Source organism: Saccoglossus kowalevskii, chromosome 2 (assembly GCF_978046115.1).
Source record: "Saccoglossus kowalevskii chromosome 2, keSacKowa6.1, whole genome shotgun sequence".
Taxonomy (NCBI): domain Eukaryota; kingdom Metazoa; phylum Hemichordata; class Enteropneusta; family Harrimaniidae; genus Saccoglossus; species Saccoglossus kowalevskii.
The window spans coordinates 40,606,677-40,629,313 of NC_140642.1; the positions used below are offsets into that span (position 1 = coordinate 40,606,677).

At 34.4% G+C, this 22,637-nt stretch overlaps 1 protein-coding gene across 1 annotated transcript in view; it reads right to left on the reverse strand.

Annotated features, from left to right (window-relative positions):
• The window catches only part of LOC100369882 (tRNA (guanosine(18)-2'-O)-methyltransferase TARBP1-like), a 56,376-nt gene that overhangs the window by 19,856 nt on the left and 13,883 nt on the right, over positions 1-22,637 (reverse strand). Inside the window, exons 4-20 of the mRNA XM_078013611.2 lie at positions 22,229-22,397; positions 21,667-21,805; positions 20,568-20,745; positions 19,324-19,450; positions 19,095-19,173; positions 15,004-15,197; positions 14,361-14,620; positions 13,504-13,887; positions 11,904-12,086; positions 11,564-11,742; positions 10,458-10,529; positions 9,931-10,054; positions 9,212-9,322; positions 6,155-6,304; positions 5,641-5,730; positions 3,416-3,603; positions 1,622-1,703 (exon numbers count right to left, since the gene is read on the reverse strand). Coding sequence (XP_077869737.2) covers positions 1,622-1,703; positions 3,416-3,603; positions 5,641-5,730; positions 6,155-6,304; positions 9,212-9,322; positions 9,931-10,054; positions 10,458-10,529; positions 11,564-11,742; positions 11,904-12,086; positions 13,504-13,887; positions 14,361-14,620; positions 15,004-15,197; positions 19,095-19,173; positions 19,324-19,450; positions 20,568-20,745; positions 21,667-21,805; positions 22,229-22,397 — 2,709 coding nt within the window. The remainder of the gene's footprint in view (positions 1-1,621; positions 1,704-3,415; positions 3,604-5,640; positions 5,731-6,154; positions 6,305-9,211; positions 9,323-9,930; positions 10,055-10,457; positions 10,530-11,563; positions 11,743-11,903; positions 12,087-13,503; positions 13,888-14,360; positions 14,621-15,003; positions 15,198-19,094; positions 19,174-19,323; positions 19,451-20,567; positions 20,746-21,666; positions 21,806-22,228; positions 22,398-22,637) is intronic.

The following is a 22,637-nucleotide window of genomic DNA, read 5'->3' on the forward strand; positions in this document are numbered from 1 at the left end:
GTCATTGATTGGCAATTACTAATTAAAACTGCTTCAAGAGTGAAGTGAGTTAAATAGTCAAATGTACATATGAACATTGGTGTCATTGATTGGCAATTACTAATTAAAACTGCTTCAAGAATGAAGTGAGTTAAATAGTCAAATGTACATATGAACATTGGTGTCATTGATTGGCAATTACTAATTAAAACTGCTTCAAGAATGAAGTGAGTTAAATAGTCAAATGTACATATGAACATTGGTGTCATTGATTGGCAATTACTAATTAAAACTGCTTCAAGAGTGAAGTGAGTTAAATAGTCAAATGTACATATGAACATTGGTGTCATTGATTGGCAATTACTAATTAAAACTGCTTCAAGAATGAAGTGAGTTAAATAGTCAAATGTACATATGAACATTGGTGTCATTGATTGGCAATTACTAATTAAAACTGCTTCAAGAATGAAGTGAGTTAAATAGTCAAATGTACATATGAACATTGGTGTCATTGATTGGCAATTACTAATTAAAACTGCTTCAAGAATGAAGTGAGTTCAATAGTCAAATGTACATATGAACATTGGTGTCATTGATTGGCAATTACTAATTAAAACTGCTTCAAGAGTGAAGTGAGTTAAATAGTCAAATGTACATAGACTTCCCTCAATGGATATACTATCTGCCAAAGGCACAATGACAAGGTTACCAAACCATGCCTGCCATGAAATTGAACTTGTGAGGTCTGGATGAACTCACAGATGCTTGTCAACAAACCAGATTGAATGCACTGTTGCAAAGCTAGGTAAACATAACCAATGCAAGTCATGACAAATTAAAAGAAAAATCTAGTTGAGGGAAAGAAACAAGTGATTAGAATTATTTGTTTTGCAAGTACTGAAGAAGAGAATTCAAACCTATAAAATGTGAACTGAGATAGATTTATGAGTTTTATGACACTAGTTAGTTGATAGCACTGAATTCTTTCTATTAGACATGAAAAACTTAACTCAAGGAGAATGAAATTAGCATGTCAATTATTAATATACTGTACACCAATAAAGTCAAGTGTATTGAAATTGACCCTGGAGTAAAAAAGGGATGCCAATAACCATTAATTCAAGGTAACTGTCTATTGGATTCTATCAAAACACTATACAACTATGTTTGATGGATTCCATTCATTCAAACTAAATTGTTCCACCCTCTAGCTGTCACCCCCACTACATGAATGGAATAATTCAATATACTAGTAGTATGTTATGGAAAGTATATAGACAAATCTGAAATGTCACTAGCTTACCAAGTCACATCCTGTGTTGAGAAAATCTCTAAATGTGGAATTTTAAGACTGGGGTTGCAATCACAGGAAGGTGGTACAAGTAACAATTGCCACAATACAAAAATCCTTAGTTTTCCTTATTTGCTAAGGTCAATGACCTACCATATTCTGACTTGTCAAATACAGACTGCACAGTAATCCCTAACACAATTACAACCTCAAAGTAAACAGAACTCAAGGGCATTTTTTATAGCTACTTGAACCAATAAAAACATACACTTCTCAATGAAAATCATATGAAATATAACTTTATGTATGGAGAGTAATCTAAAATACATGTAAGGCAATGTTGGTGCTCACCTCTATACTGTAGTCTTGTATTGGGTCAAATTTAAAAAAAAGATAGTTTCCCAGCAATCTCTCTTTCAGTTTTCCAGCATGACTAGTAAAATACAATACATGAATAATATAATACGTCTAACACTATTAGGTGATTTGGAATTCAACATGAACCTAAACTTCATATGTTTTTTAGTAAGCAAATATGTTTATTCAATGGAATTTGAAAATGAAATATCTAATGTTTTTTATAAATCAATTTAAGAATTATACATGAGCAACCACCTGTTTCAATATATCATCATTATCACATCACCATGGTACATACTGTTCACAGATTTGATGTTTAGCATGAAATATTTCTAGCTGGTATGGTATAAAACATATTTACACTTTGGATTGGATAGTTTCGGGTAATTCATAAGGTATGTATATATTAGTTGCGTTCACGCACAGCTCCTTAGCACGGGCTAAGAGGTCAAATTCCTTAGCCCGTGCTAAGAAAACGTGCGTGAACGCTTAGCACGGGCTAAGGAATGCTAAGTACGGGTTAAATCTGATCCGAATTTAAGACGCGGTCTAGACCTTAGCACGGGCTAACGAAGTATGCGCGAACGCTTAGCCCAGGCCTAAGCGCCCTCTGCGGCGACCTTTGGGTGTGAAAATTGTCCCATGTTGGTATAACGACACTATTCCACCAGTCATTACTCCGCGCTCACTTCCACACTAATCGGGTCACTGTAGTAGAGCGTACAGCAGCTCCAATCGTGGACAAAATAAATTTGGTTTGCTGTCTACGACATGCATTAATAAAACGCTGTATTCTGTTACGCCCGTTGTATACTGTTTCTGTGCATCCAAATAAGTTGGGTTCGTCTTCTCTCGCGTTCCTGTGCACGTCGTTTCAAAATTAGAACGAAACATGCCAGCAGCAGAAATAGAACCTCGCGCGTGTCATCCATTTTTCGTTCGTAAATAGCGGCTTACCAAAGGTCACCGACTAATGGCGCCCCTTAGCCCGTGCTAACGACTGGCCCTCCCTGTGCGTGGACGCAATTGGGTCTAGCCGAAATGCAAATATGCTAGATAAGCCTAAATCAGCTTAAATCTTAGCCCGTACTTCGTGTAACGTGAACACAACTATTGAGATAGATCTGGACTCTATACGTAAGATGACAAACAAGGTATAACATCAAATCTATATACTAGTAATTGGGTCCGGTACAACACTTTCAATGATGTATTTTCGTTAATATATTTGAAAATGATATGGCAGGATTCAGATACTCTGTACAATACATTACAGCACACAGTAACTTATGGTGGTAGAGTGAAAGATGTATAATAATAAATATTATATTACAGAGTTGAATCTACTCTACTGATAGTGTATAATCAAAACATTCATTGATTAATTAATTTGATAGAAACCTGACACATAGACATAATATTCAACTGGCTTCCATTTACACTTTGAAACAAAAATGTGCACATCATTTTATTTTATTTATTACGTCGATCAACAGGCAAAGAACCCAATCACAGATCTGGGATGAGGTTAAGTTCAAGACATCCCGCGGTAAATCGTTACTCATTGCAACAAAAATACTGTAAATTTTAACATGCATTCTAGATAGAAACAGCCACACAGGACGTCATTTTCCCAACCCTGAATGAGCCAAGCCTGGAAAGAGGGCAGTATGTGCTCTTAATTTCAGTCTGTGATGCTGGGCAGACAGGCAAACCATTAAACCACACATCAGTAAGCCCTTCACAGTGATGGTAGTAAATATAAAATCAATAAATTACACATACCTACTACTCTCCAGGAAATTCACACATGTTTTGATACCAGGATACCTGTCTAGTATATGTGTTAGTTTCATGTGATCACAATAGGTCCAAATTTTCTGCAATGCTGACTGTGCATACAGCCTAATAGTAAAGTTACCAGCCATGGTGTAAGACATCATTGTGGTTATCACCTGACCAAGATAAGAGTCCTGTCCCCAAAAAAAAAAAATATGTTGTAATAACAAATACAGTATTAATAAAAGGTGGTGAAATAGGTACATTTTAGTAATATATATAACTAGTAGTTATGAACATAGCAGCTCAGTGTAAATCAACTAATAAAGCATGCAGTTACAAATGATTGCTTATAGATGAATAGTGGCACTATTTATGAGTTCACAAACTGTGGATGTGATGCAGGTGTAAATAAAAAATATTATTACATATGTACTGCAGTTTATTTTGATTCGTCCCAGAAATCAAAATTGGTATTTCCACACCTCATATGCAAATGAGGTCTGAGAGCAAACAAAGTAGTCCCTTCAGGGGTACCGTTTTTTGAAATATAGCAGAAATAAACAATATTTAAAAGTACTATTTTTCTCTTGGGGTACATGAAGTTACTTGCCGAAGGGAATGAAATTTGAACAACAGTAATGGTACTTTTAGGCAGTCACTTATTTAAACTAAAACTAATTTGCATATCATCCATGCAATAATGTTTTTGGTATTTTCAAGGCTGTTATGCAAATGAACATGATATTTCCATTGGCTACCGAACTATTTTTATTTTGTAAACGCATTTTCGTCTGCTGTCCGGTTCAAATCGTTCAGCAACATTTTTGGCATGTTAGGTGTGCATCACATGGAATACTATGATTTGGGAGAACTTAATGCATGTTGACCACCTAGAAACTAAGTTTTATAAGCCTTGAAGGGCTCTCAAAAGATCCACCCACAGTAAAATCAGCGATTTCTATGGAGCCTCAACCATCAACTACGAGATTCCACTGGCGAGAGGTTTCTGTTGGTGACGTTGCGGCGTTACTCGGTTTAAAATGAAGATTACCAACGCCAAATGAACAACGTTTTAACCAGTAACCAAGACTCATTCAATCCACGATCAGCAAGCAACATCACAAACAAAGTTGTAGCGCTCAGCTCAGTGACGACCGCTGTCGACGAAGTCGCAGTGGAGTACCGCAGATGCACGGCATGTTTGCCAATTCTGTGGTGGAACATAAACTGTGTATCATAGTCGTCCAGTTCAAGTTCTGTCGTGTTCCCAACTAAACGTCCACGAGTTATTTATTCGGACAGTGACTCAGATTAGACGTCTGATTATTTTATTTTCACACTGACAGTGAAACACATGCTACACCGACACGCATTGCTAGGGCGTAACACTATATTGGAACATATTAATGGGCAATGGGGTTTCCCTGACCTAAATGCCATCCCGGTTTGTTGCACGTTCTTTTTTTAATATGAAATAATCACATATGGAACATATGTAATAATAACAGAACCCCACACCCTCCCTGTGGCTTTCGTTGCGTATGGAAGTTATTTTCACTTGAGATGCGGTGTATCCTGCGGCCGTACTTTCACGAGCGAGGCGAGTAAAAGTACAGCAGAATACACTTGTGAAAATAACTTCCATGCGCAACGAAAGCCACGGGGAGAGTGTGGGGTTCTATCATATTATTATACATCTGCCAATGTAACACCATAGGTTACAGCGTGCCGTAATTTTGCAGTATTTTAAAGGGTATTTTCATCTTACCATATAAGGAAATGCGAATTCCAAATATGGAATGATTACGCACGTAAGCGTCCTCTAATAATGAAAACAAACATGGCTGCCACTAGGGTTTGACCGGACTCCAGTCAAAGAAGTTCGCTGATTCTGTTCTAAACTTTTTGGATTTCGGCATTCCCATGATGTATAATTGGAAAAAAAGGATGTATAATTATAAGGTTATTTTGAGGATACCTCAAAGTATGCACTCAGACAGTACGTCGTCTCATCGACCTCCACTGTGTGTCGGTCGATACTTTCACTGTACTGTCTTTGTGCATACTTTGAGGTATCCTCGTAATAACCTCATATTAACACTCTAAATGTTTACAAATTTGCTGAAAAAAAACAAATATGCACTCTATTAAAAGCACATGCGTTTTAAAATATAAACTTGTAGAGAATAAACTTGTTGAATGATATATGTATGTTATAATGAACTCACCTGATGTTGCTTGCATTTGATAACTGGTCCTAATATGGTTATAATCGATATCAGAGAAGTCATCACACCTACAGTTTTCCTCTGTGATTCCTAAATAACATTGAAGTGTTTCAAATAAGTGTTGCATGCACATAATATGGTAGTAATAATTGAATGGAAATTGAATAGTTTATGGTAATGTTAACTCCATACACGACTCGCACAAAGATATTCAACTGTGTTGTTTTTTTCTTCTTCAAGTCATAAACTAAGTCCTAAAATAAAATCAGATGTATCTAAGACAGATCTCTCATGATTTTTTTTTTCATATTAGATATACAGATTACTGGCAGATATACAATTTGTAAATTTGATCAAAATTTCACAAATTCTTTTTGTTTGTCGCAGCATGTACGCAAAGAATCCATTTTTGTATGAAACCACACTTTAAATTGAACATTTAACATACACTAAACATCTCTTGGTATTAGTTGCTGATAAAATAATCACTGCATACAGTAAATAAATCACTTACATTGTTGAACATATCCCATATCAAGTGTAGGAATTGAGGGTATTTATACAATGTCAATGCTATAAACCATTCAATGAGGTTTTTAATTGAAAGTTGACTGTCAGTCTGTAATGATTTCATGGCTTCTGTCAACATATATTCACTGGCATCCTGTAGAAATGTAAATATAGCAAACAAGTTGAACAAAATGTACACATGCAGTAACTTGAAATACAAAAATAGGCCAATGGCCTGTTGCTCAACAGCTATTGTACAAAAGATTAGTGCTGTATATGACATATACCCCAAAAGACAGTGAGTGAGACAATAAAACATAATGCTAAAAGTGGAATTTTTTACAAAAATAACAGAAATATTCAATAAAATTAGAATCAAAGAGAGCTTAAAAAGAACTCCAGCGTGTTGAGAGAATAACATAACATATTTGCAATTATCTGAATTCGTAATACATGTATATACCAAGTTTTGTTGAAATATGTTGAATGGTTTTTGAAATAGCACCCAAATAGCTTGAATTTCACGAGCTGATATGCAAATTAGATAATTTGCATAAATGTCCATCAAAAACTAAATATATCTGGAAACTGCCCCAACACATCTATGCACCAAGTTTTATTAAAACACATTAAATGGTTCTCAAGATATCACCAAAATAGCCTAAATATTGGTATGTAAATTAGGCAATTTGCATAATTTTCCACCAAAATCAATCATGTCTATACACATTTAAATATGTTGAGTGATTATGTTTTCATTACAATCACAATAGACCAATCAAAAAAAATCTAGAACTCCCATGTGCTATGTGAGAATGAGAAACAGTTGACATTGGAAATAGTGGTTAGTTGAAATTCCATTTTTAACCAAAAATGACAAAAATATTTGCCAAAATTAGGGAATTGAAGATACGACCATGGGATGAACAATTCTAGTAGATGTCAACACAAGGTACATACACACCAAGTATCAAAGCATTCAGGCTACTGGTTTTGAAGAAGAAGTAGAAAATAGAATTTTTGACCAAAAATGACCATTTTAAAATATTCGCCAAAATTAGGAAATTGAAAATTTCCTTAACCAAATAAACAAAACTGATAGAGAACAACCCAAGGCACATGCACTATCAATATCAGCACTATAGACCACTTAGTGTCATAGTAGCATAGAAGAAATTTGGGGGGCTGATTTGCATAATTTTTGGCAGATCGACTTCTGATGAACGAATTATCATCTACACTCATCAAGGTGAATGTTTGGATTACTAATGTATGTACCTTATCTTGAGATAGCTGACTATATCGTTTTCAGTTTTTCCTCTCTTGTTTTGAAACAGTTCTCTATGTATTTTGCTATTTGTATTATTGTTTTCTTATCTTTATTATTTATAACATATTTTAATTTTTCTTTATTTTTTGCTAAATGTGGGGGAGATAACAGCTGATAAAGCTTTATCTTTCTCCCACATGGAGATCACATGTTAACAGAAAATGTTATTCTTTCTCTATGACGTTCTTTTCACAACATAGACATTTTCTGTCAGATATATCTGTGTTGTTATATCTCCCAGTCTCTATTTGTAGTGTGTGAGCGCTAATCCTCAATTTTGTGATGAGTATTTTTGACTACGTGTAAGTAGTTTTCAATGCCAAAGTCTGTTTTCCATTCTCTGTAAGTGCGCAATTTATTTTTGTGATTTTTCCCTTTGTATTTAGGCTGTAATAGATTTAAATAGCAGCCAAATGGTTTGGACTCTCCCACCACCAAAACATCACCCAAGGTGAGGTATCAGACAAATACGGTATATTGTCATTGTTACTGCTTTCAATAGATGGTTCATGATATTTTTGTTGGTATTTTTGGGGTCAACAATAGCTACGAGTTTGTCAAAGATTATTGAAACATAAAATAAACTAATGCATATACCATTATATTGTCTTTGTACCTATCTACACCAAAATCAGTAAAAGAATGTCTGAGAAATGGTTAAGTATACAATAAATAAACACCAGTTGGCCATTTTGAATCAAACTGACATGCATCACTAACCCACCATGAGTTATGTCAATCGGTTCAGTCATGCTTGAGGAACTGTTGATGTTCATGTTCAAATGTTGATTTTTAGTTATTTTATTTTTATTTTGAATCAAATCAAAAAATAAGCAGAACGGACAAAATTCGAAACACAAATCTCTGTTTATTTTCAAAGTAACCATGAACCCTGTGAAAATGAGATGAGTTTGCAGGAACTCACTGCATCCTTTGATAGAAGACGATACTGACAAATGGAAGGAAGTCCGTTATCATTTTGTACCTATTTTTACATCCATTCATGTTGCATCTCTGATATAGAATAATCATGCACTGTGTGTTATCGTACAATATTAAGTATACATAAAATTTGAAACAATAATCAACAATATTTTTTTTATTAAGTGCCACAATAAATTGTGAAGTTTTAAAGCAAGTGAAGTCCTTGATAAATTGTAGTAAATAGTTTTTCATGCAAAGTAACACTTTAATTTACAACTCAACATCAAACCTGCTAGTTATTTCAATAGTCTAGAAAAGTAAATGTTTATTTCTCTTATAAAACTGGGGTTGTTTATTATTTCTTTAATTGGAATTTAAGAATCTATATTTTTTCTCCCAAGAAAATTACCAAGGAAGTAGGCAAATATTGCACACACAAAAAATCCAAACCAATCGCCTTAATTCAATTCACAGGTGAGTGAAAAAAAGGTCCTTGTACTTTGCAGTATTGTGTTATAATAGTACTTGAGTGAGAACGTTTGGGATGTAAGGCTCAGATACTCAACACATTACAATTGTCAGGTATAGCACATCAAACTACAAAGAAGAAGTCATAAAGTCTGCCCTCTAGTGGCCATACACATAAAATCTGCACATCATCAAACACTTCAAGGAGATGTTGTACGTGGATACATGTGAAATAACTACAGCCACAGTCACAGGACCAGAACTGCCAATGTTGTGCTGCTGACATGGTGGCTGTCTTTGATTCAGTCTCACAATGTAATTAAGTTTAAAATAAATTACCTGATCAAAAGCTGGTTGTAATATCAACATAGTTTGCCAGATTCTTTGCTTGATTCGATGCTGCATAGAATTTAACTGATATTGTTTACGCATTGCTGTCACGGCAACTGACTATCAACAAGAAAAAAATCACTTGAAACATAATAATTGAATGAAACTGACAGATGAATGGCCCACTCTCCACGCAAGAAGGCGCTTCTTCAAATCACCTCTGCCACAGCTTGATTATGGATTTATGCAAATCAAGGGTCATTGTTAGGGTCAAACCCAAACTATATTTGAATATGGCAGAGTTTGCAAGAGCTTTAAAACGTATTCTGAATGAATACAATTCTGACGTGGAATTGAAACCAAAGAAGGTTTTAGTTATGGAAAGTGTATGGGAAGAGAAAGATTTAATAGTTTCCTTTCCAACTGGGTATGGGTTGCTGTCTTTAATAACCGAACACCTGCATATTGATATGTGGCAAATCATAGTGTGAAAAGTCATGTGTGGCAGAGATGTTAGGCTGCCTGCGCTAAGAACTCTAGAATGGAGAGTAAATGGCCATGTAATGGTTGCAAAATAAAAATAAAGTGACAAAACAGGACACATGCATATTAAAAAAACAGTGATAATCTGATCAAATAATCTACAGAACGCTCATAGTCAAACAGGAATATAATAATTACTCTCAAAAACCAAGCACCAGTAAATGTAATCTACAATTGATACAGACCTTATCCAATAAACTATCTGCTAGTTTCTTCACAAGTAACGGCAGATTAGACGGCTGTCTTTGTATTAACAGAGAGAGTGTTGTAATGGCTAATACTCTAACATGGTTATCAGGTTTCCGCATACTAAATATTAAAACAAAGAAAACAAATGTGTAATGAAACATAAACAATCTAAGTAATATATTTCCTCTATTAACATTATCATCATCACAAGCCTTATACATGTGATAGACACCACTGACAGCTCTCAAAATTGCACGTGGTAAGAGTTACTAGCACCCTAAAGATGCTAAGTTTATAAAAAAGAATTAGCATTTTGCATCTTTACTTTGTTTACTCATCACATCATTTAGTCTGTCCGGGTGTTGCTGCCATTGAAATTGAAATACTACATATATGCCATTAAACTGCTATTTGTCTATTGCGTTCAATGTGATTTTTCTCCCATGTTCAAGAGATGCTCAATTGAATTTGACATCACACAGACTGATATCATCGCATATAAACATACAGATATATTTCCTACCTCTGCAGCATTTCACTGGCAGGTTTACCATCTGAATTCTTAGTCAATATTGATAAAGCTTCCTGGATAACTCTGAAGATGAACCATATAATTTGTTAGTTGATAAAAGAATGTAAAATGACAACTACATAATCTCTGTAAGAGTAATGGGTTCATAGAAACACTGTGCAAATTATTTTTTTCTTTTCTGAATGATTTTGCTGTAAATATTAATTTTGTAGGGCTTTCCCCCATCAGATGTGTGTAAAGTACTTTTTTTTTCAATGTTTATCTCCCTCCCCCCTGAATTGTAATGGTCAACACTTGTGTTTTAGTGATGTTTGTGAGGATCACACAAATGAACATATCTACATCTTTGCACTTAATAGAATTGGTTGCACTAGGAGATTGATACTAGCACACTAGCATAAATTTCCATGGTGCATCAACTAATTAAACGTGATGTAAAAAACAGACTAAAACTGATCAAAATGTACATGATTTTGTTGTCTCTTAGACAAGCAAGAATTTGTGGGATTCATTAATTTTGAGTTTATAAATAAATTTTCTCATGTAATTAAAATTACATTTCTACTTGTAACATATGCAGAATACCTCCCATGTATTGTTGTGATCGCAAAGACAAATAATAATAACAGTTGGTTTGACCAAAAAAATTATAAAATATTGGAGGACTGAAACACATGGTTTTGCAAACTTGATGTAAGCCATACTACACGACAAAGGCATGATGAAATTCTACAATAAGATTGTGTACTTAACCTCAGTACTACATTATAGCTGGAATTAATTTTCGCTGAAAAGACACTATGGCTGTTTTGTATGACATGATTTTCAAGACATAGAAAACAATTTTTGTTTTCATTGATACATCCTTTCAGTGAAAATAAATTGCAAGTGAAAATATAGTAGTTTTAATTACAGTATGCGATTGGAAGTATCTCTGAGGCATGGATTAACAAAGAGGGCACACTTTAATACACAATCATCATAATCTGTCAAGGTAATAGTGGTGTTGGAGAAATAAAATAAACAAAATAAAACTTGGTTGGCTAAGATGATTGCAAGTATAGATTGGGAATAAGAAAGTGTTGCCTACTATTTACCTATGGTCTTTTCTCTGTATAGGTCCAAAAATACAAGCTTCTACTAAGAGTTCTACATGGTTCAGGATATCCTTTGTAGTGTCTGTGGTTGTTGATAATAAATACTCACAATATTTCTCAATAAGTATGTGAAGCACACCGGATTTGATTTCAGCTAATTCAAAAATGTTTCTAGAAATCTGCAAAATACCAGAAAACAGATTTTATTCTTGATTGAAATAAAATTTATATCCTGCACAAAATATCCAGTTGACTAACAAGTTTTAGACATATTGATTCTGTAATGGTATCTTGCTGCATTCACAGAAAGAGTGAAATTAGTAGCATAAATAATACTCACATCAGTGACTGCCTTGTATATATCTGTCATAGGTGGTGAGGAGAGAATACAATCCTGGAATGCCATGTCAGTGTATTTCTCAATTACTTGCCAGAACAAAGCGGAATCTGCTCGTATATCGTAAACCATACTCCAAGTCACATTCATGCATTCTACACATACACTTGGTTGTACATTAATCACCTGAAATGTACAACATATATTACTACATAGTGTTGGGTTTACATCAAGGAATGTACAACATGTATTACTACATAGTGTTGGGTTTACATCAATCACCTGGAATGTACAACATATATTACTACATAGTGTTGGGTTTACATCAATCACCTGGAATGTACAACATATATAACTACATAGTGTTGGGTTTACATCAATCACCTGAAATGTACAACATATATTACTACATAGTGTTGGGTTTACATCAATCACCTGAAATGTACATATTACTACATAGTGTTGGGTTTACATCAATCACCTGGAATGTACAACATATATTACTACATAGTGTTGGGTTTACATCAATCACCTGGAATGTACAACATATATTACTACATAGTGTTGGGTTTACATCAATCACCTGGAATGTACAACATATATTACTACATAGTGTTGGGTTTACATCAATCACCTGGAATGTACAATATATATTACTACATAGTGTTGGGTTTACATCAATCACCTGGAATGTACAACATATATTACTACATAGTGTTGGGTTTACACCAATCACCTGAAATGTACAACATATATTACTACATAGTGTTGGGTTTACATCAATTACCTGAAATGTACAACATATATTACTACATAGTGTTGGGTTTACATCATGCACCTGAAATGTACAACATATATTACTACATAGTGTTGGGTTTACATCATGCACCTGAAATGTACATATTACTACATTGTGATGGGTTTATATCAATCACCTTGAATGTACAACATATATTACTACATATTGAATAGCTCATACATATGTTAATTTTTCACACAAATACCAATTTATACCTACATACACAAATTTGTCTAGACATATACTAATTTGTCTCAACATATGCTAATAAATGATTTGCCATTCAACTGCGAGATCTCGCAAATGGGTTGAAGACAAGCGCCAAACGTCTGTCATAAAAATCAAATGCTTTGATTTTGAACTTGAATGACCAATCTTTGACAGGGGAATATTGTGTTTCAATACCATCATCAAATGCATGGAGATATCCCCCAAAATACTTACATTTGTTGAATCCCATTTGATGTTTGTCAACACTACGATGCTATGATCCTTGTTTATCCTGTTTTTACGTTCGATTTTAAGTATAACCCATGATCTCCCAGTGAACAGAATTTGTCTCTACATATGTTAATTTGTCTCCACATATGCTAATTTGTTTCCACATATGCTAATTTGTATCCACACATGCTAATTTGTCTCCACATAATGCTAATTTGTTTCTACATATGTTTATTTGTTTCTACATAATTTTATGTTCTTTTGTCTCCATATATGCTAATTTGTCTCTGCATATGCTACAAGTTTAGTTCAGTGACAGTTTAACAAGATAGTGGTTGATAAAATATCATATAGATTACCTACCCTTTTTATCAACATGTTCATGGAATCAATCAAGGGTAATACTGCTGTCCCACCAACTATACTGAGCACATCCAATGCTTCCCCCAGCAATGCAACACATCTTTCAACACTCCAAGATGAACCATAGTTGTGCTCCAAGAAGAAAACACAATTCCATTTTTTCTCCTCGAATAAAGATATCAGCTTTCCAAGATCTTGTTTACTGACTTCCATGTCACCAACTGGTCTCTCAAATCGTTGATTCAATCGGATATCTGTGAGGTTCTTTGTAATATTAGAAGGAATATCACCACCTTTGTCTCTCAGTCTGCCATAGTGACTGCACACACAGTACAGACAATTCATACCAATGATTTTAGGTATTTGGCATTCACTGGATTTGTCCTATCGAGGAAAACAATATTTCATTTAATTTCATTTGTCTTTTTTAAATGTTAATTCAATATTCAAAATAAGCCCCTCAGTGAAGAAAACTGACAAATATCAGCTACAAGCCTATTCACAATTGTATAAAAATACAATGATTTAGACCTTGAGAAATCAAACATAAATATTTCATTTTACGAAGGCTTTCGTAAATCCAGTTTTGTGTATACAGTAAAGATATCATCAGTGAAGCTGAAAATTCAATGAAAACAGGACAATTATCATTTTGCAAGGTCTGGTTTTTTGATAAGAGAAATAAGAAGGTAAATGTTACCTTTGAACACCACAAATTCATATGATAGTGCAATCTGTGATGAACAGTACCAGATACGTGTACCTGCATTCATTATTCTTAGCACAAACACTGAAAGTTAATAACCAGCTTGAAATCAAAAGATGCAACAGAGTGAGATGTCTTCATAATTACCTACCTGAGTTGTCTCTGTGTTCAATGTATCTAATGATATTTGGCTCATTTTATCTAGAGTACGTTGTAATGTATACATAGTATGTTCACCAAACACACCACACTGACTCAATTCAGATAATACATCTATGATTTCTACATATACATTTAACTGTATAACATCAGTTAAATTATTAGTTTCCATGGTGATTTTTCTCATTATGTATGCAAGAGTTTCCTCAAGACTTGTTTCAATGATGTTGACTATCACCATAACGCTCTGGTCTATATAAAACAACAAGAGTAAAATTATGTAAGCGGTTAAACTAGGCCAAGTCAAAGAAACAAAAACCAGAGAATAAGGTTGGGCAGTCAGGGACTGCTGACCATAATTTATTTGTAAGCGGATGAATGTGTGAAGAAAAAGCAACTGCACTGAAATCTAGAACACAATGTCACAAAGTATGTATAATTCAATGTCACAATAAAAATAATTTCATTAATAACTGATGTGGAGGATCATAAAACTTATAACTTACTGCTTATAAAAATAATTGCAGTTAAATAATGGATTTGTTATGTTCTGTTCATTGTCACAGAACATTGTGGTTATTTTAACAAACACATAAAAAGTCAGAATCTGAACTGTGGTTAGTTTGATATTTTACCTGTGAATGTCTCCGTCTGCTGCTTTGATCCATGGATTTCTCTGAGTAAAGCCAATAATAATTGTAATGTATGGTGTGCTTTCACACTGCATAGATATGCATGGCTGTTTAATTTACACAGTATACTATGCATTGGTTGTAATATCATGTGTAATGGTGTTGGGTAATCATCAGGGGAACCATCCAATACACCTCTAAACAGAGAAAAAAAAATCAACTATTAAGGCTGGATACAGTAGCACATAAATATCACTCAGTTAGACACAAGATGGACCCAGGATAACAGTGAATATGTAAATATTCAAGAATATAAAATTGTCAAGACTAAGTTATATTCTCTCTTCAGCTGTATATAATGGTTTACACAATGGTTGATTGGCGAATTACTAATGTGTAAAGTGTTATAATTGCCTGCTTTACCATCAACTTAACAAGTATGTCAAGATAAAGTCACCATTCTGAAAACAGATTATTTAAGGCCTGTGGTGTTACTGGTGTTAAAAGAGGTATTCTAATAATAGCGCTCTCTATTTTCTTTTAAATAAACCATTTGTTTTCAAATAATCTTTTGTGACTATAAACACAATTACACTGAAACTAAATTTTCCTGAACAAAAATGTTTACTTGGTTCAAACAAAATTTTGATGTCATTTTTGCCATTATCTCTTATTAAATTAATACTACAATGTATGATAATAAGGTTGTCACAAGAATATGGCAAAAGTATGCACTCGGGCAGTACAAGATAACATAGCATGTATGTATGTATTTTGAAATGGCAAAGTGCAAGTAGCACTAATCAGAAATAGTACTAGATCTAGTGGTAAAATGGCACTAGATCTAGTGGTAAAATGGCACTAGATCTAGTGGTAAAATGGCACTAGATCTAGTGGTAAAATGGCACTAGATCTAGTGGTAAAATGGCACTAGATCTAGTGGTAAAATGGCACTAGATCTAGGGGTAAAATGGCACTAGATCTAGGGGTAAAATGGCACTAGACCTAGTGGTAAAATGGCACTAGATCTAGTGGTAAAATGGCACTAGATCTATAGGTAAAATGGTACTAGATCTATAGGTAAAATGGCACTAGATCTAGTGGTAAAATGGCACTAGATCTAGTGGTGAAATGGCATTAGATCTAGTGGTAAAATGGCACTAGATCTGGTGGTAAAATGGCACTAGATCTAGTGGTAAAATGGCACTAGATCTAGTGGTAAAATGACACTAGATCTGGTGGTAAAATGGCACTAGATCTAGGGGTAAAATGGCACTAGATCTAGTGGTAAAATGGCACTAGATCTAGTGGTAAAATGGCACTAGATCTAGTGGTAAAATGGTACTAGATCTAGTGGTAAAATGGCACTAGATCTATAGGTAAAATGGTACTAGATCTATAGGTAAAATGGCACTAGATCTAGTGGTAAAATGGCACTAGATCTAGTGGTAAAATGGCATTAGATCTAGTGGTAAAATGGCACTAGATCTGGTGGTAAAATGGCACTAGATCTGGTGGTAAAATGGCACTAGATCTATAGGTAAAATGGCACTAGATCTAGGGGTAAAATGGCACTAGATCTAGTGGTAAAATGGCACTAGATCTACAGGTAAAATGGCACTAGATCTAGTGGTAAAATGGCACTAGATCTAGTGGTAAAATGGTACTAGATCTAGTGGTAAAATGGCACTAGATCTAGGGGTAAAATGGCACTAGATCTAGTGGTAAAATGGCACTAGATCTAGTGGTAAAATGGCACTAGATCTAGTGGTAAAATGGCACTAGATCTAGTGGTAAAATGACACTAGATCTGGTGGTAAAATGGCACTAGATCTAGGGGTAAAATGGCACTAGATCTAGTGGTAAAATGGCACTAGATCTAGTGGTAAAATAGCACTAGATCTAGTGGTAAAATGGCACTAGATCTATAGGTAAAATGGCACTAGATCTAGGGGTAAACTGGCACTAGATCTAGTGGTAAAATGGCACTAGATCTAGTGGTAAAATGGCACTAGATCTATAGGTAAAATGGCACTAGATCTAGTGGTAAAATGGCACTAGATCTAGTGGTAAAATGGCACTAGATCTAGGGGTAAAATGGCACTAGATCTAGGGGTAAAATGGCACTAGATCTAGTGGTAAAATGGCACTAGATCTAGTGGTAAAATGGCACTAGATCTATAGGTAAAATGGTACTAGATCTATAGGTAAAATGGCACTAGATCTAGTGGTAAAATGGCACTAGATCTAGTGGTAAAATGGCATTAGATCTAGTGGTAAAATGGCACTAGATCTGGTGGTAAAATGGCACTAGATCTGGTGGTAAAATGGCACTAGATCTATAGGTAAAATGGCACTAGATCTAGGGGTAAAATGGCACTAGATCTAGTGGTAAAATGGCACTAGATCTACAGGTAAAATGGCACTAGATCTACAGGTAAAATGGCACTAGATCTAGTGGTAAAATGGCACTAGATCTAGTGGTAAAATGGTACTAGATCTAGTGGTAAAATGGCACTAGATCTAGGGGTAAAATGGCACTAGATCTAATGGTAAAATGGCACTAGATCTAGTGGTAAAATGGCACTAGATCTAGTGGTAAAATGGCACTAGATCTAGTGGTAAAATGACACAAGATCTGGTGGTAAAATGGCACTAGATCTAGGGGTAAAATGGCACTAGATCTAGTGGTAAAATGGCACTAGATCTAGTGGTAAAATGGCACTAGATCTAGTGGTAAAATGGCACTAGATCTAGTGGTAAAATGGCACTAGATCTATAGGTAAAATGGCACTAGATCTAGGGGTAAACTGGCACTAGATCTAGTGGTAAAATGGCACTAGATCTAGTGGTAAAATGGCACTAGATCTATAGGTAAAATGGCACTAGATCTATAGGTAAAATGGCACTAGATCTAGTGGTAAAATGGCACTAGATCTAGTGGTAAAATGGCACTAGATCTAGTGGTAAAATGGCACTAGATCTAGTGGTAAAATGGCACTAGATCTAGGGGTAAAATGGCACTAGATCTAGTGGTAAAATGGCACTAGATCTATAGGTAAAATGGCACTAGATCTATAGGTAAAATGGCACTAGATCTAGTGGTAAAATGGCACTAGATCTAGTGGTAAAATGGCACTAGATCTAGTGGTAAAATGGCACTAGATCTAGTGGTAAAATGGCACTAGATCTAGTGGTAAAATGGCACTAGATCTAGGGGTAAAATGGCACTAGATCTAGTGGTAAAATGGCACTAGATCTAGTGGTAAAATGGTACTAGATCTAGGGGTAAAATGGCACTAGATCTATAGGTAAAATGGCACTAGATCTATAGGTAAAATGGCACTAGATCTAGTGGTAAAATGGCACTAGATCTATAGGTAAAATGGCACTAGATCTATAGGTAAAATGGCACTAGATCTAGGGGTAAAATGGCACTAGATCTAGTGGTAAAATGGCACTAGATCTAGTGGTAAAATGGCACTAGATCTATAGGTAAAATGGCACTAGATCTAGTGGTAAAATGGCACTAGATCTAGTGGTAAAATGGCACTTATTTTGAGTTCACGCGTATTGGGTGTGTTTGTCGGCGGGAAAATCCTAATTCAAATAATTCCTCACTGTCGATTTTTATTATTTCTGGTTTATTTGTCACATTATAAGCAATACATTAGTTTTGTTTTACTTCTAGTGTTGCATATTGTTCATTTATTTCCGTTGCATGTTTTCATTTGCCATTCTATTCCCTGCCACAGTTCGATCTGCGTGTTGTCAATTTTCGCGAATTTTCGTTTTTTTTGCCGGGGATCTCCTGGCAAACGCCTACCCCTATTTTTTGGCAATTTTCCATGTTCAGGACCCTGGGCTTATACCCGGATAAATACGGTAAGTTGTAAACACAGTTAGGTAAAAGTACAATTTCTCTATTTTGGCACTGAAAGCTGGTAATGCAATATTATCACTTGTCCATGAAGCTGATGATGGCATCATGGGTTGTATAATCTACTAATAATTATACATCCCATGACATTATCCACCAGCTCTACAAAATGTTACTATGGCTGGCAATGAGTTCAAACTATGCATGTTCTTACTTCTCAGGGGAATCCATACTGAAATGAGCATCTGAACACAACAATATCACTGTAGCAAGATATCCAACATCAATACTGCCTGTAAAAAGAGATTATAAAAACTGATATTACAAGTATGTTAGCTAACAGTAAAGACAATTCCCTTTTCTACTAATCCTAGGTTGATTACATTGTACAGAGTTCTATGAATCAATGCCATGAGTAAAAATTGACAGTTTATTTCACCTACCGCCATAATTGTCATTTTCTTTCTCACTGAGACAATTCACTACATCGTTGTGCAATGTTTGAGATAATGACAGGGAATCACTCGACCTGTGAAATTCATGTCCATTTGCTTTTAACCAATTTTGCAACTGAAATGAGAATTGATAGTCAAAGTTGAATAAAATGTGTTCACACATATCACATAAATTACATGAAAAATGGCCAGTGGGTAGACATCTGACACAAAAACAAAACACAAACAGAACAGGTACATATCAAACATACATTGTAGGATTACTTTTAAAAAGGAATACAACAATTACCTACAAGCTAGTTATACATAATTTCCAACTTAAAAATATATAAAAAATAATATTTTTATTAAATTGCGTTCCTTGCACTTCCAGGTTGTTTTAAATGTCTCACTACTATTCTTATTTTCAGGGCGTTATGTTAAAGTGAACGCCCAGTTAATATCTTGTAATCTGTCATTTACAACACAGGGGCTGGACTTGATTAGTTGCTAATTGCAACTATTTTCGACCCCTATTCTATTTGTTTATTTTTGTTTATTTATATTTTGTGCGTTGTTAAGACTTGCTTTTTTTGTTTGTTTGGAATAAACATCTATCTATCTGTATCAATCTATTTTAGTTTTTAACACAATTGGTTGAAATGTTTCTGGATTAAACTGAGTTTATAGACTAGTCTTTGATTACCAAGACACAGAGACAGTTCAAAAATGAACACAATGTGAACAAAGAATCACAAATAAATGTAGCAATATTTAAAACATACAAGAAGATTGATATGAATTCAATGAGAAATGTAACAGTAATTTTATACCTCAAATAGAATAGCATATTGCATTTGTAAAAGTTATTTATTAAAGAATAGTATCTATTTAATGCAAGCACACATACAGTTATTGCCTAGTATACAATCTAGGTGCCAGCTTTGGATATGAAACACAGAGAATGCTATAACAGAAAATAATTTTCTTATGTTGGGTTTAATACATACTCAATTCTGATTGGAAGCATCTGGTGTACATTTTTTTGTTAGGAATTTATGTTCGCTCAACAGATGACCCATTGAAAATAAAATTTAGTAAAGATTCTATTTCTCCTACGTTTTACTTATCAAAAAATCAATGAAAATAAACTCCATACAAAAAAAAACAAAAATTCTTTTCTGTGAAAATAAAATCCAGCTATAAATAACAATACTAGCAGATGAGACGGTATGAATCCTTTGTATACTAACCTTCACCCACATCAGGGATCCTCTTTGTAAAGTTTCTAATGTTCCTATGATAACAGCAAACTGCTGTAAAGTTACTTGAGATGTGTTCATTAGATTCAATACACCTTCTACCAGGTAATATGATAGAGCACCTCGTAGATGATTAGGTAATGTTTTATATCCAAGTGTTAACATCTCTCTAAACACAAAAAATGAAAACAAATATGAAAATATTATTAATTAAAAACATACAGCAAAGAAAGTTGTTTATACAGAACATACAGAAATTTGTTGATTTATCTGTTAACAGTTATGCAAATGAACCCATGGAACATTTTATACACATGTAGGGGTCTACATACATGTCAAGTGTTTCATCATTTTTGGATAAGTTAGAAGAAACAAAAACAATTTTTTGTAATTAGTCAGTATTTACCGGATTGAAGACATTACACATTCATACTACCGGGTATAAGTTCTGGTTAACAGGTTGGATCTAAACAGAAATAATGGGCAGTACAACTCAAGCATACACATGTATTGAGAGGAATGTATCAGATGTCTATAACAGAAACTGCTACTCTTAAAGACAAGTATAACTGGATAGTATGTACCAAGGATAGAAACAGTACATGGAACTAACAGCTTTATGTCGCTATCAAGAAAGACGACATTCTTCCAAATACGAATGCAGCCAGCTTAGCAAGTGGACAGAATATACTCTTTTTGGCACTGTTTGGTGTGCAGTTGGCTATTGGAGTCAAACCTACAATCTCCATGACAATGGGTAAACATGCCAACCATCAGATCAAACTTGTAGAAGATGTAGAAAATATTAAAGTAACTCAGCCTATTGTATTAGACGTACATACATAAAATCCAAATCAAAACAATTTGCACATTGACAAAATATGTTACGTCCAAAAGTTATCCAAGGTAGCAAGCACTCAATATGTTATCAGCAATATTCAGCTCCAAGTTATCAGAATGGAACCTCCAAACAATCAATGTGAACTGTCTGTATTCAAACAACTTCTAGCTAATTCACCTGGAAAATTAAGGTGTGACAAAAAACAAAAGTTAATTCCATGACCTCTGACCTACTATGCTAATGACTTACCTTACAATTTTCAGAGATGTCCAATTCCATGCTTTACAGGTTGGTATATTGGCCAAGGCTTGTGATGTGTATATCATAGGAACCATACCCCAACCACCCAGATTAGCCATTGCTACCAGTAATCCATTAATAAAATCAACTATTAAATACAAACAAGATATGGTGATATTCCATTAGGTAGCACCATCCATGGCTTGTACATGCATCTTGCAGTAACAACGTGAAGCATTTAATTAACACATCTCCTGTATACGCAGTTTTTTCTATTTATTTCGGCTTTCTGGGAAGGTTCTCAGCTGGCAAAGTAATATCAATGATACACACATATATCATCATTCTACATAAAAATGCATCTGTGCATAGACTTTTTTCAGTTTTGAATAAGTTATATACCAATCATAAAATTCCAGCATAATCGCTAAAACTTTGCAACATGGAGGCAAGAAATTATAATGCACCAGTGTTCTTAAAGAACCATATTTATATTCATTCGTATTTTTCTACCACTGTATATATTGAATTATGTATATTTATTATGATCAGTGGTGAAAATAAAGCTAACCTTTATCAATATCTGTATCCAGTGCATTAACACATGACTTAAAGTAGCCAATAACAGCGTGTCCTACTGGTGATGACAGAGTTCCTCTGCCATCAGTCTGATCAGTGCTTTGTATACGGGCATACAATGTGCTTTCATTCATTGTTTTCATCACAGCACCATGTAAGAACTGTAAACCCACATAGAAAGCAATTATTAATATGAGCAATAACTGATGCAAAGATGAAAACTAATACGATATGTGAAATGAACACCTCAAAGTTACAATACATCATTAAATCAAATGGGTTTACATACATGTACAGCAAGATAAAATAACAAATCTGAGAGCCATAATAAACCTAACTACCGGTACCTGTTCTAAATTGGTAGCTGATCAATTCAAGTTACAATTTATGGAACACATTGG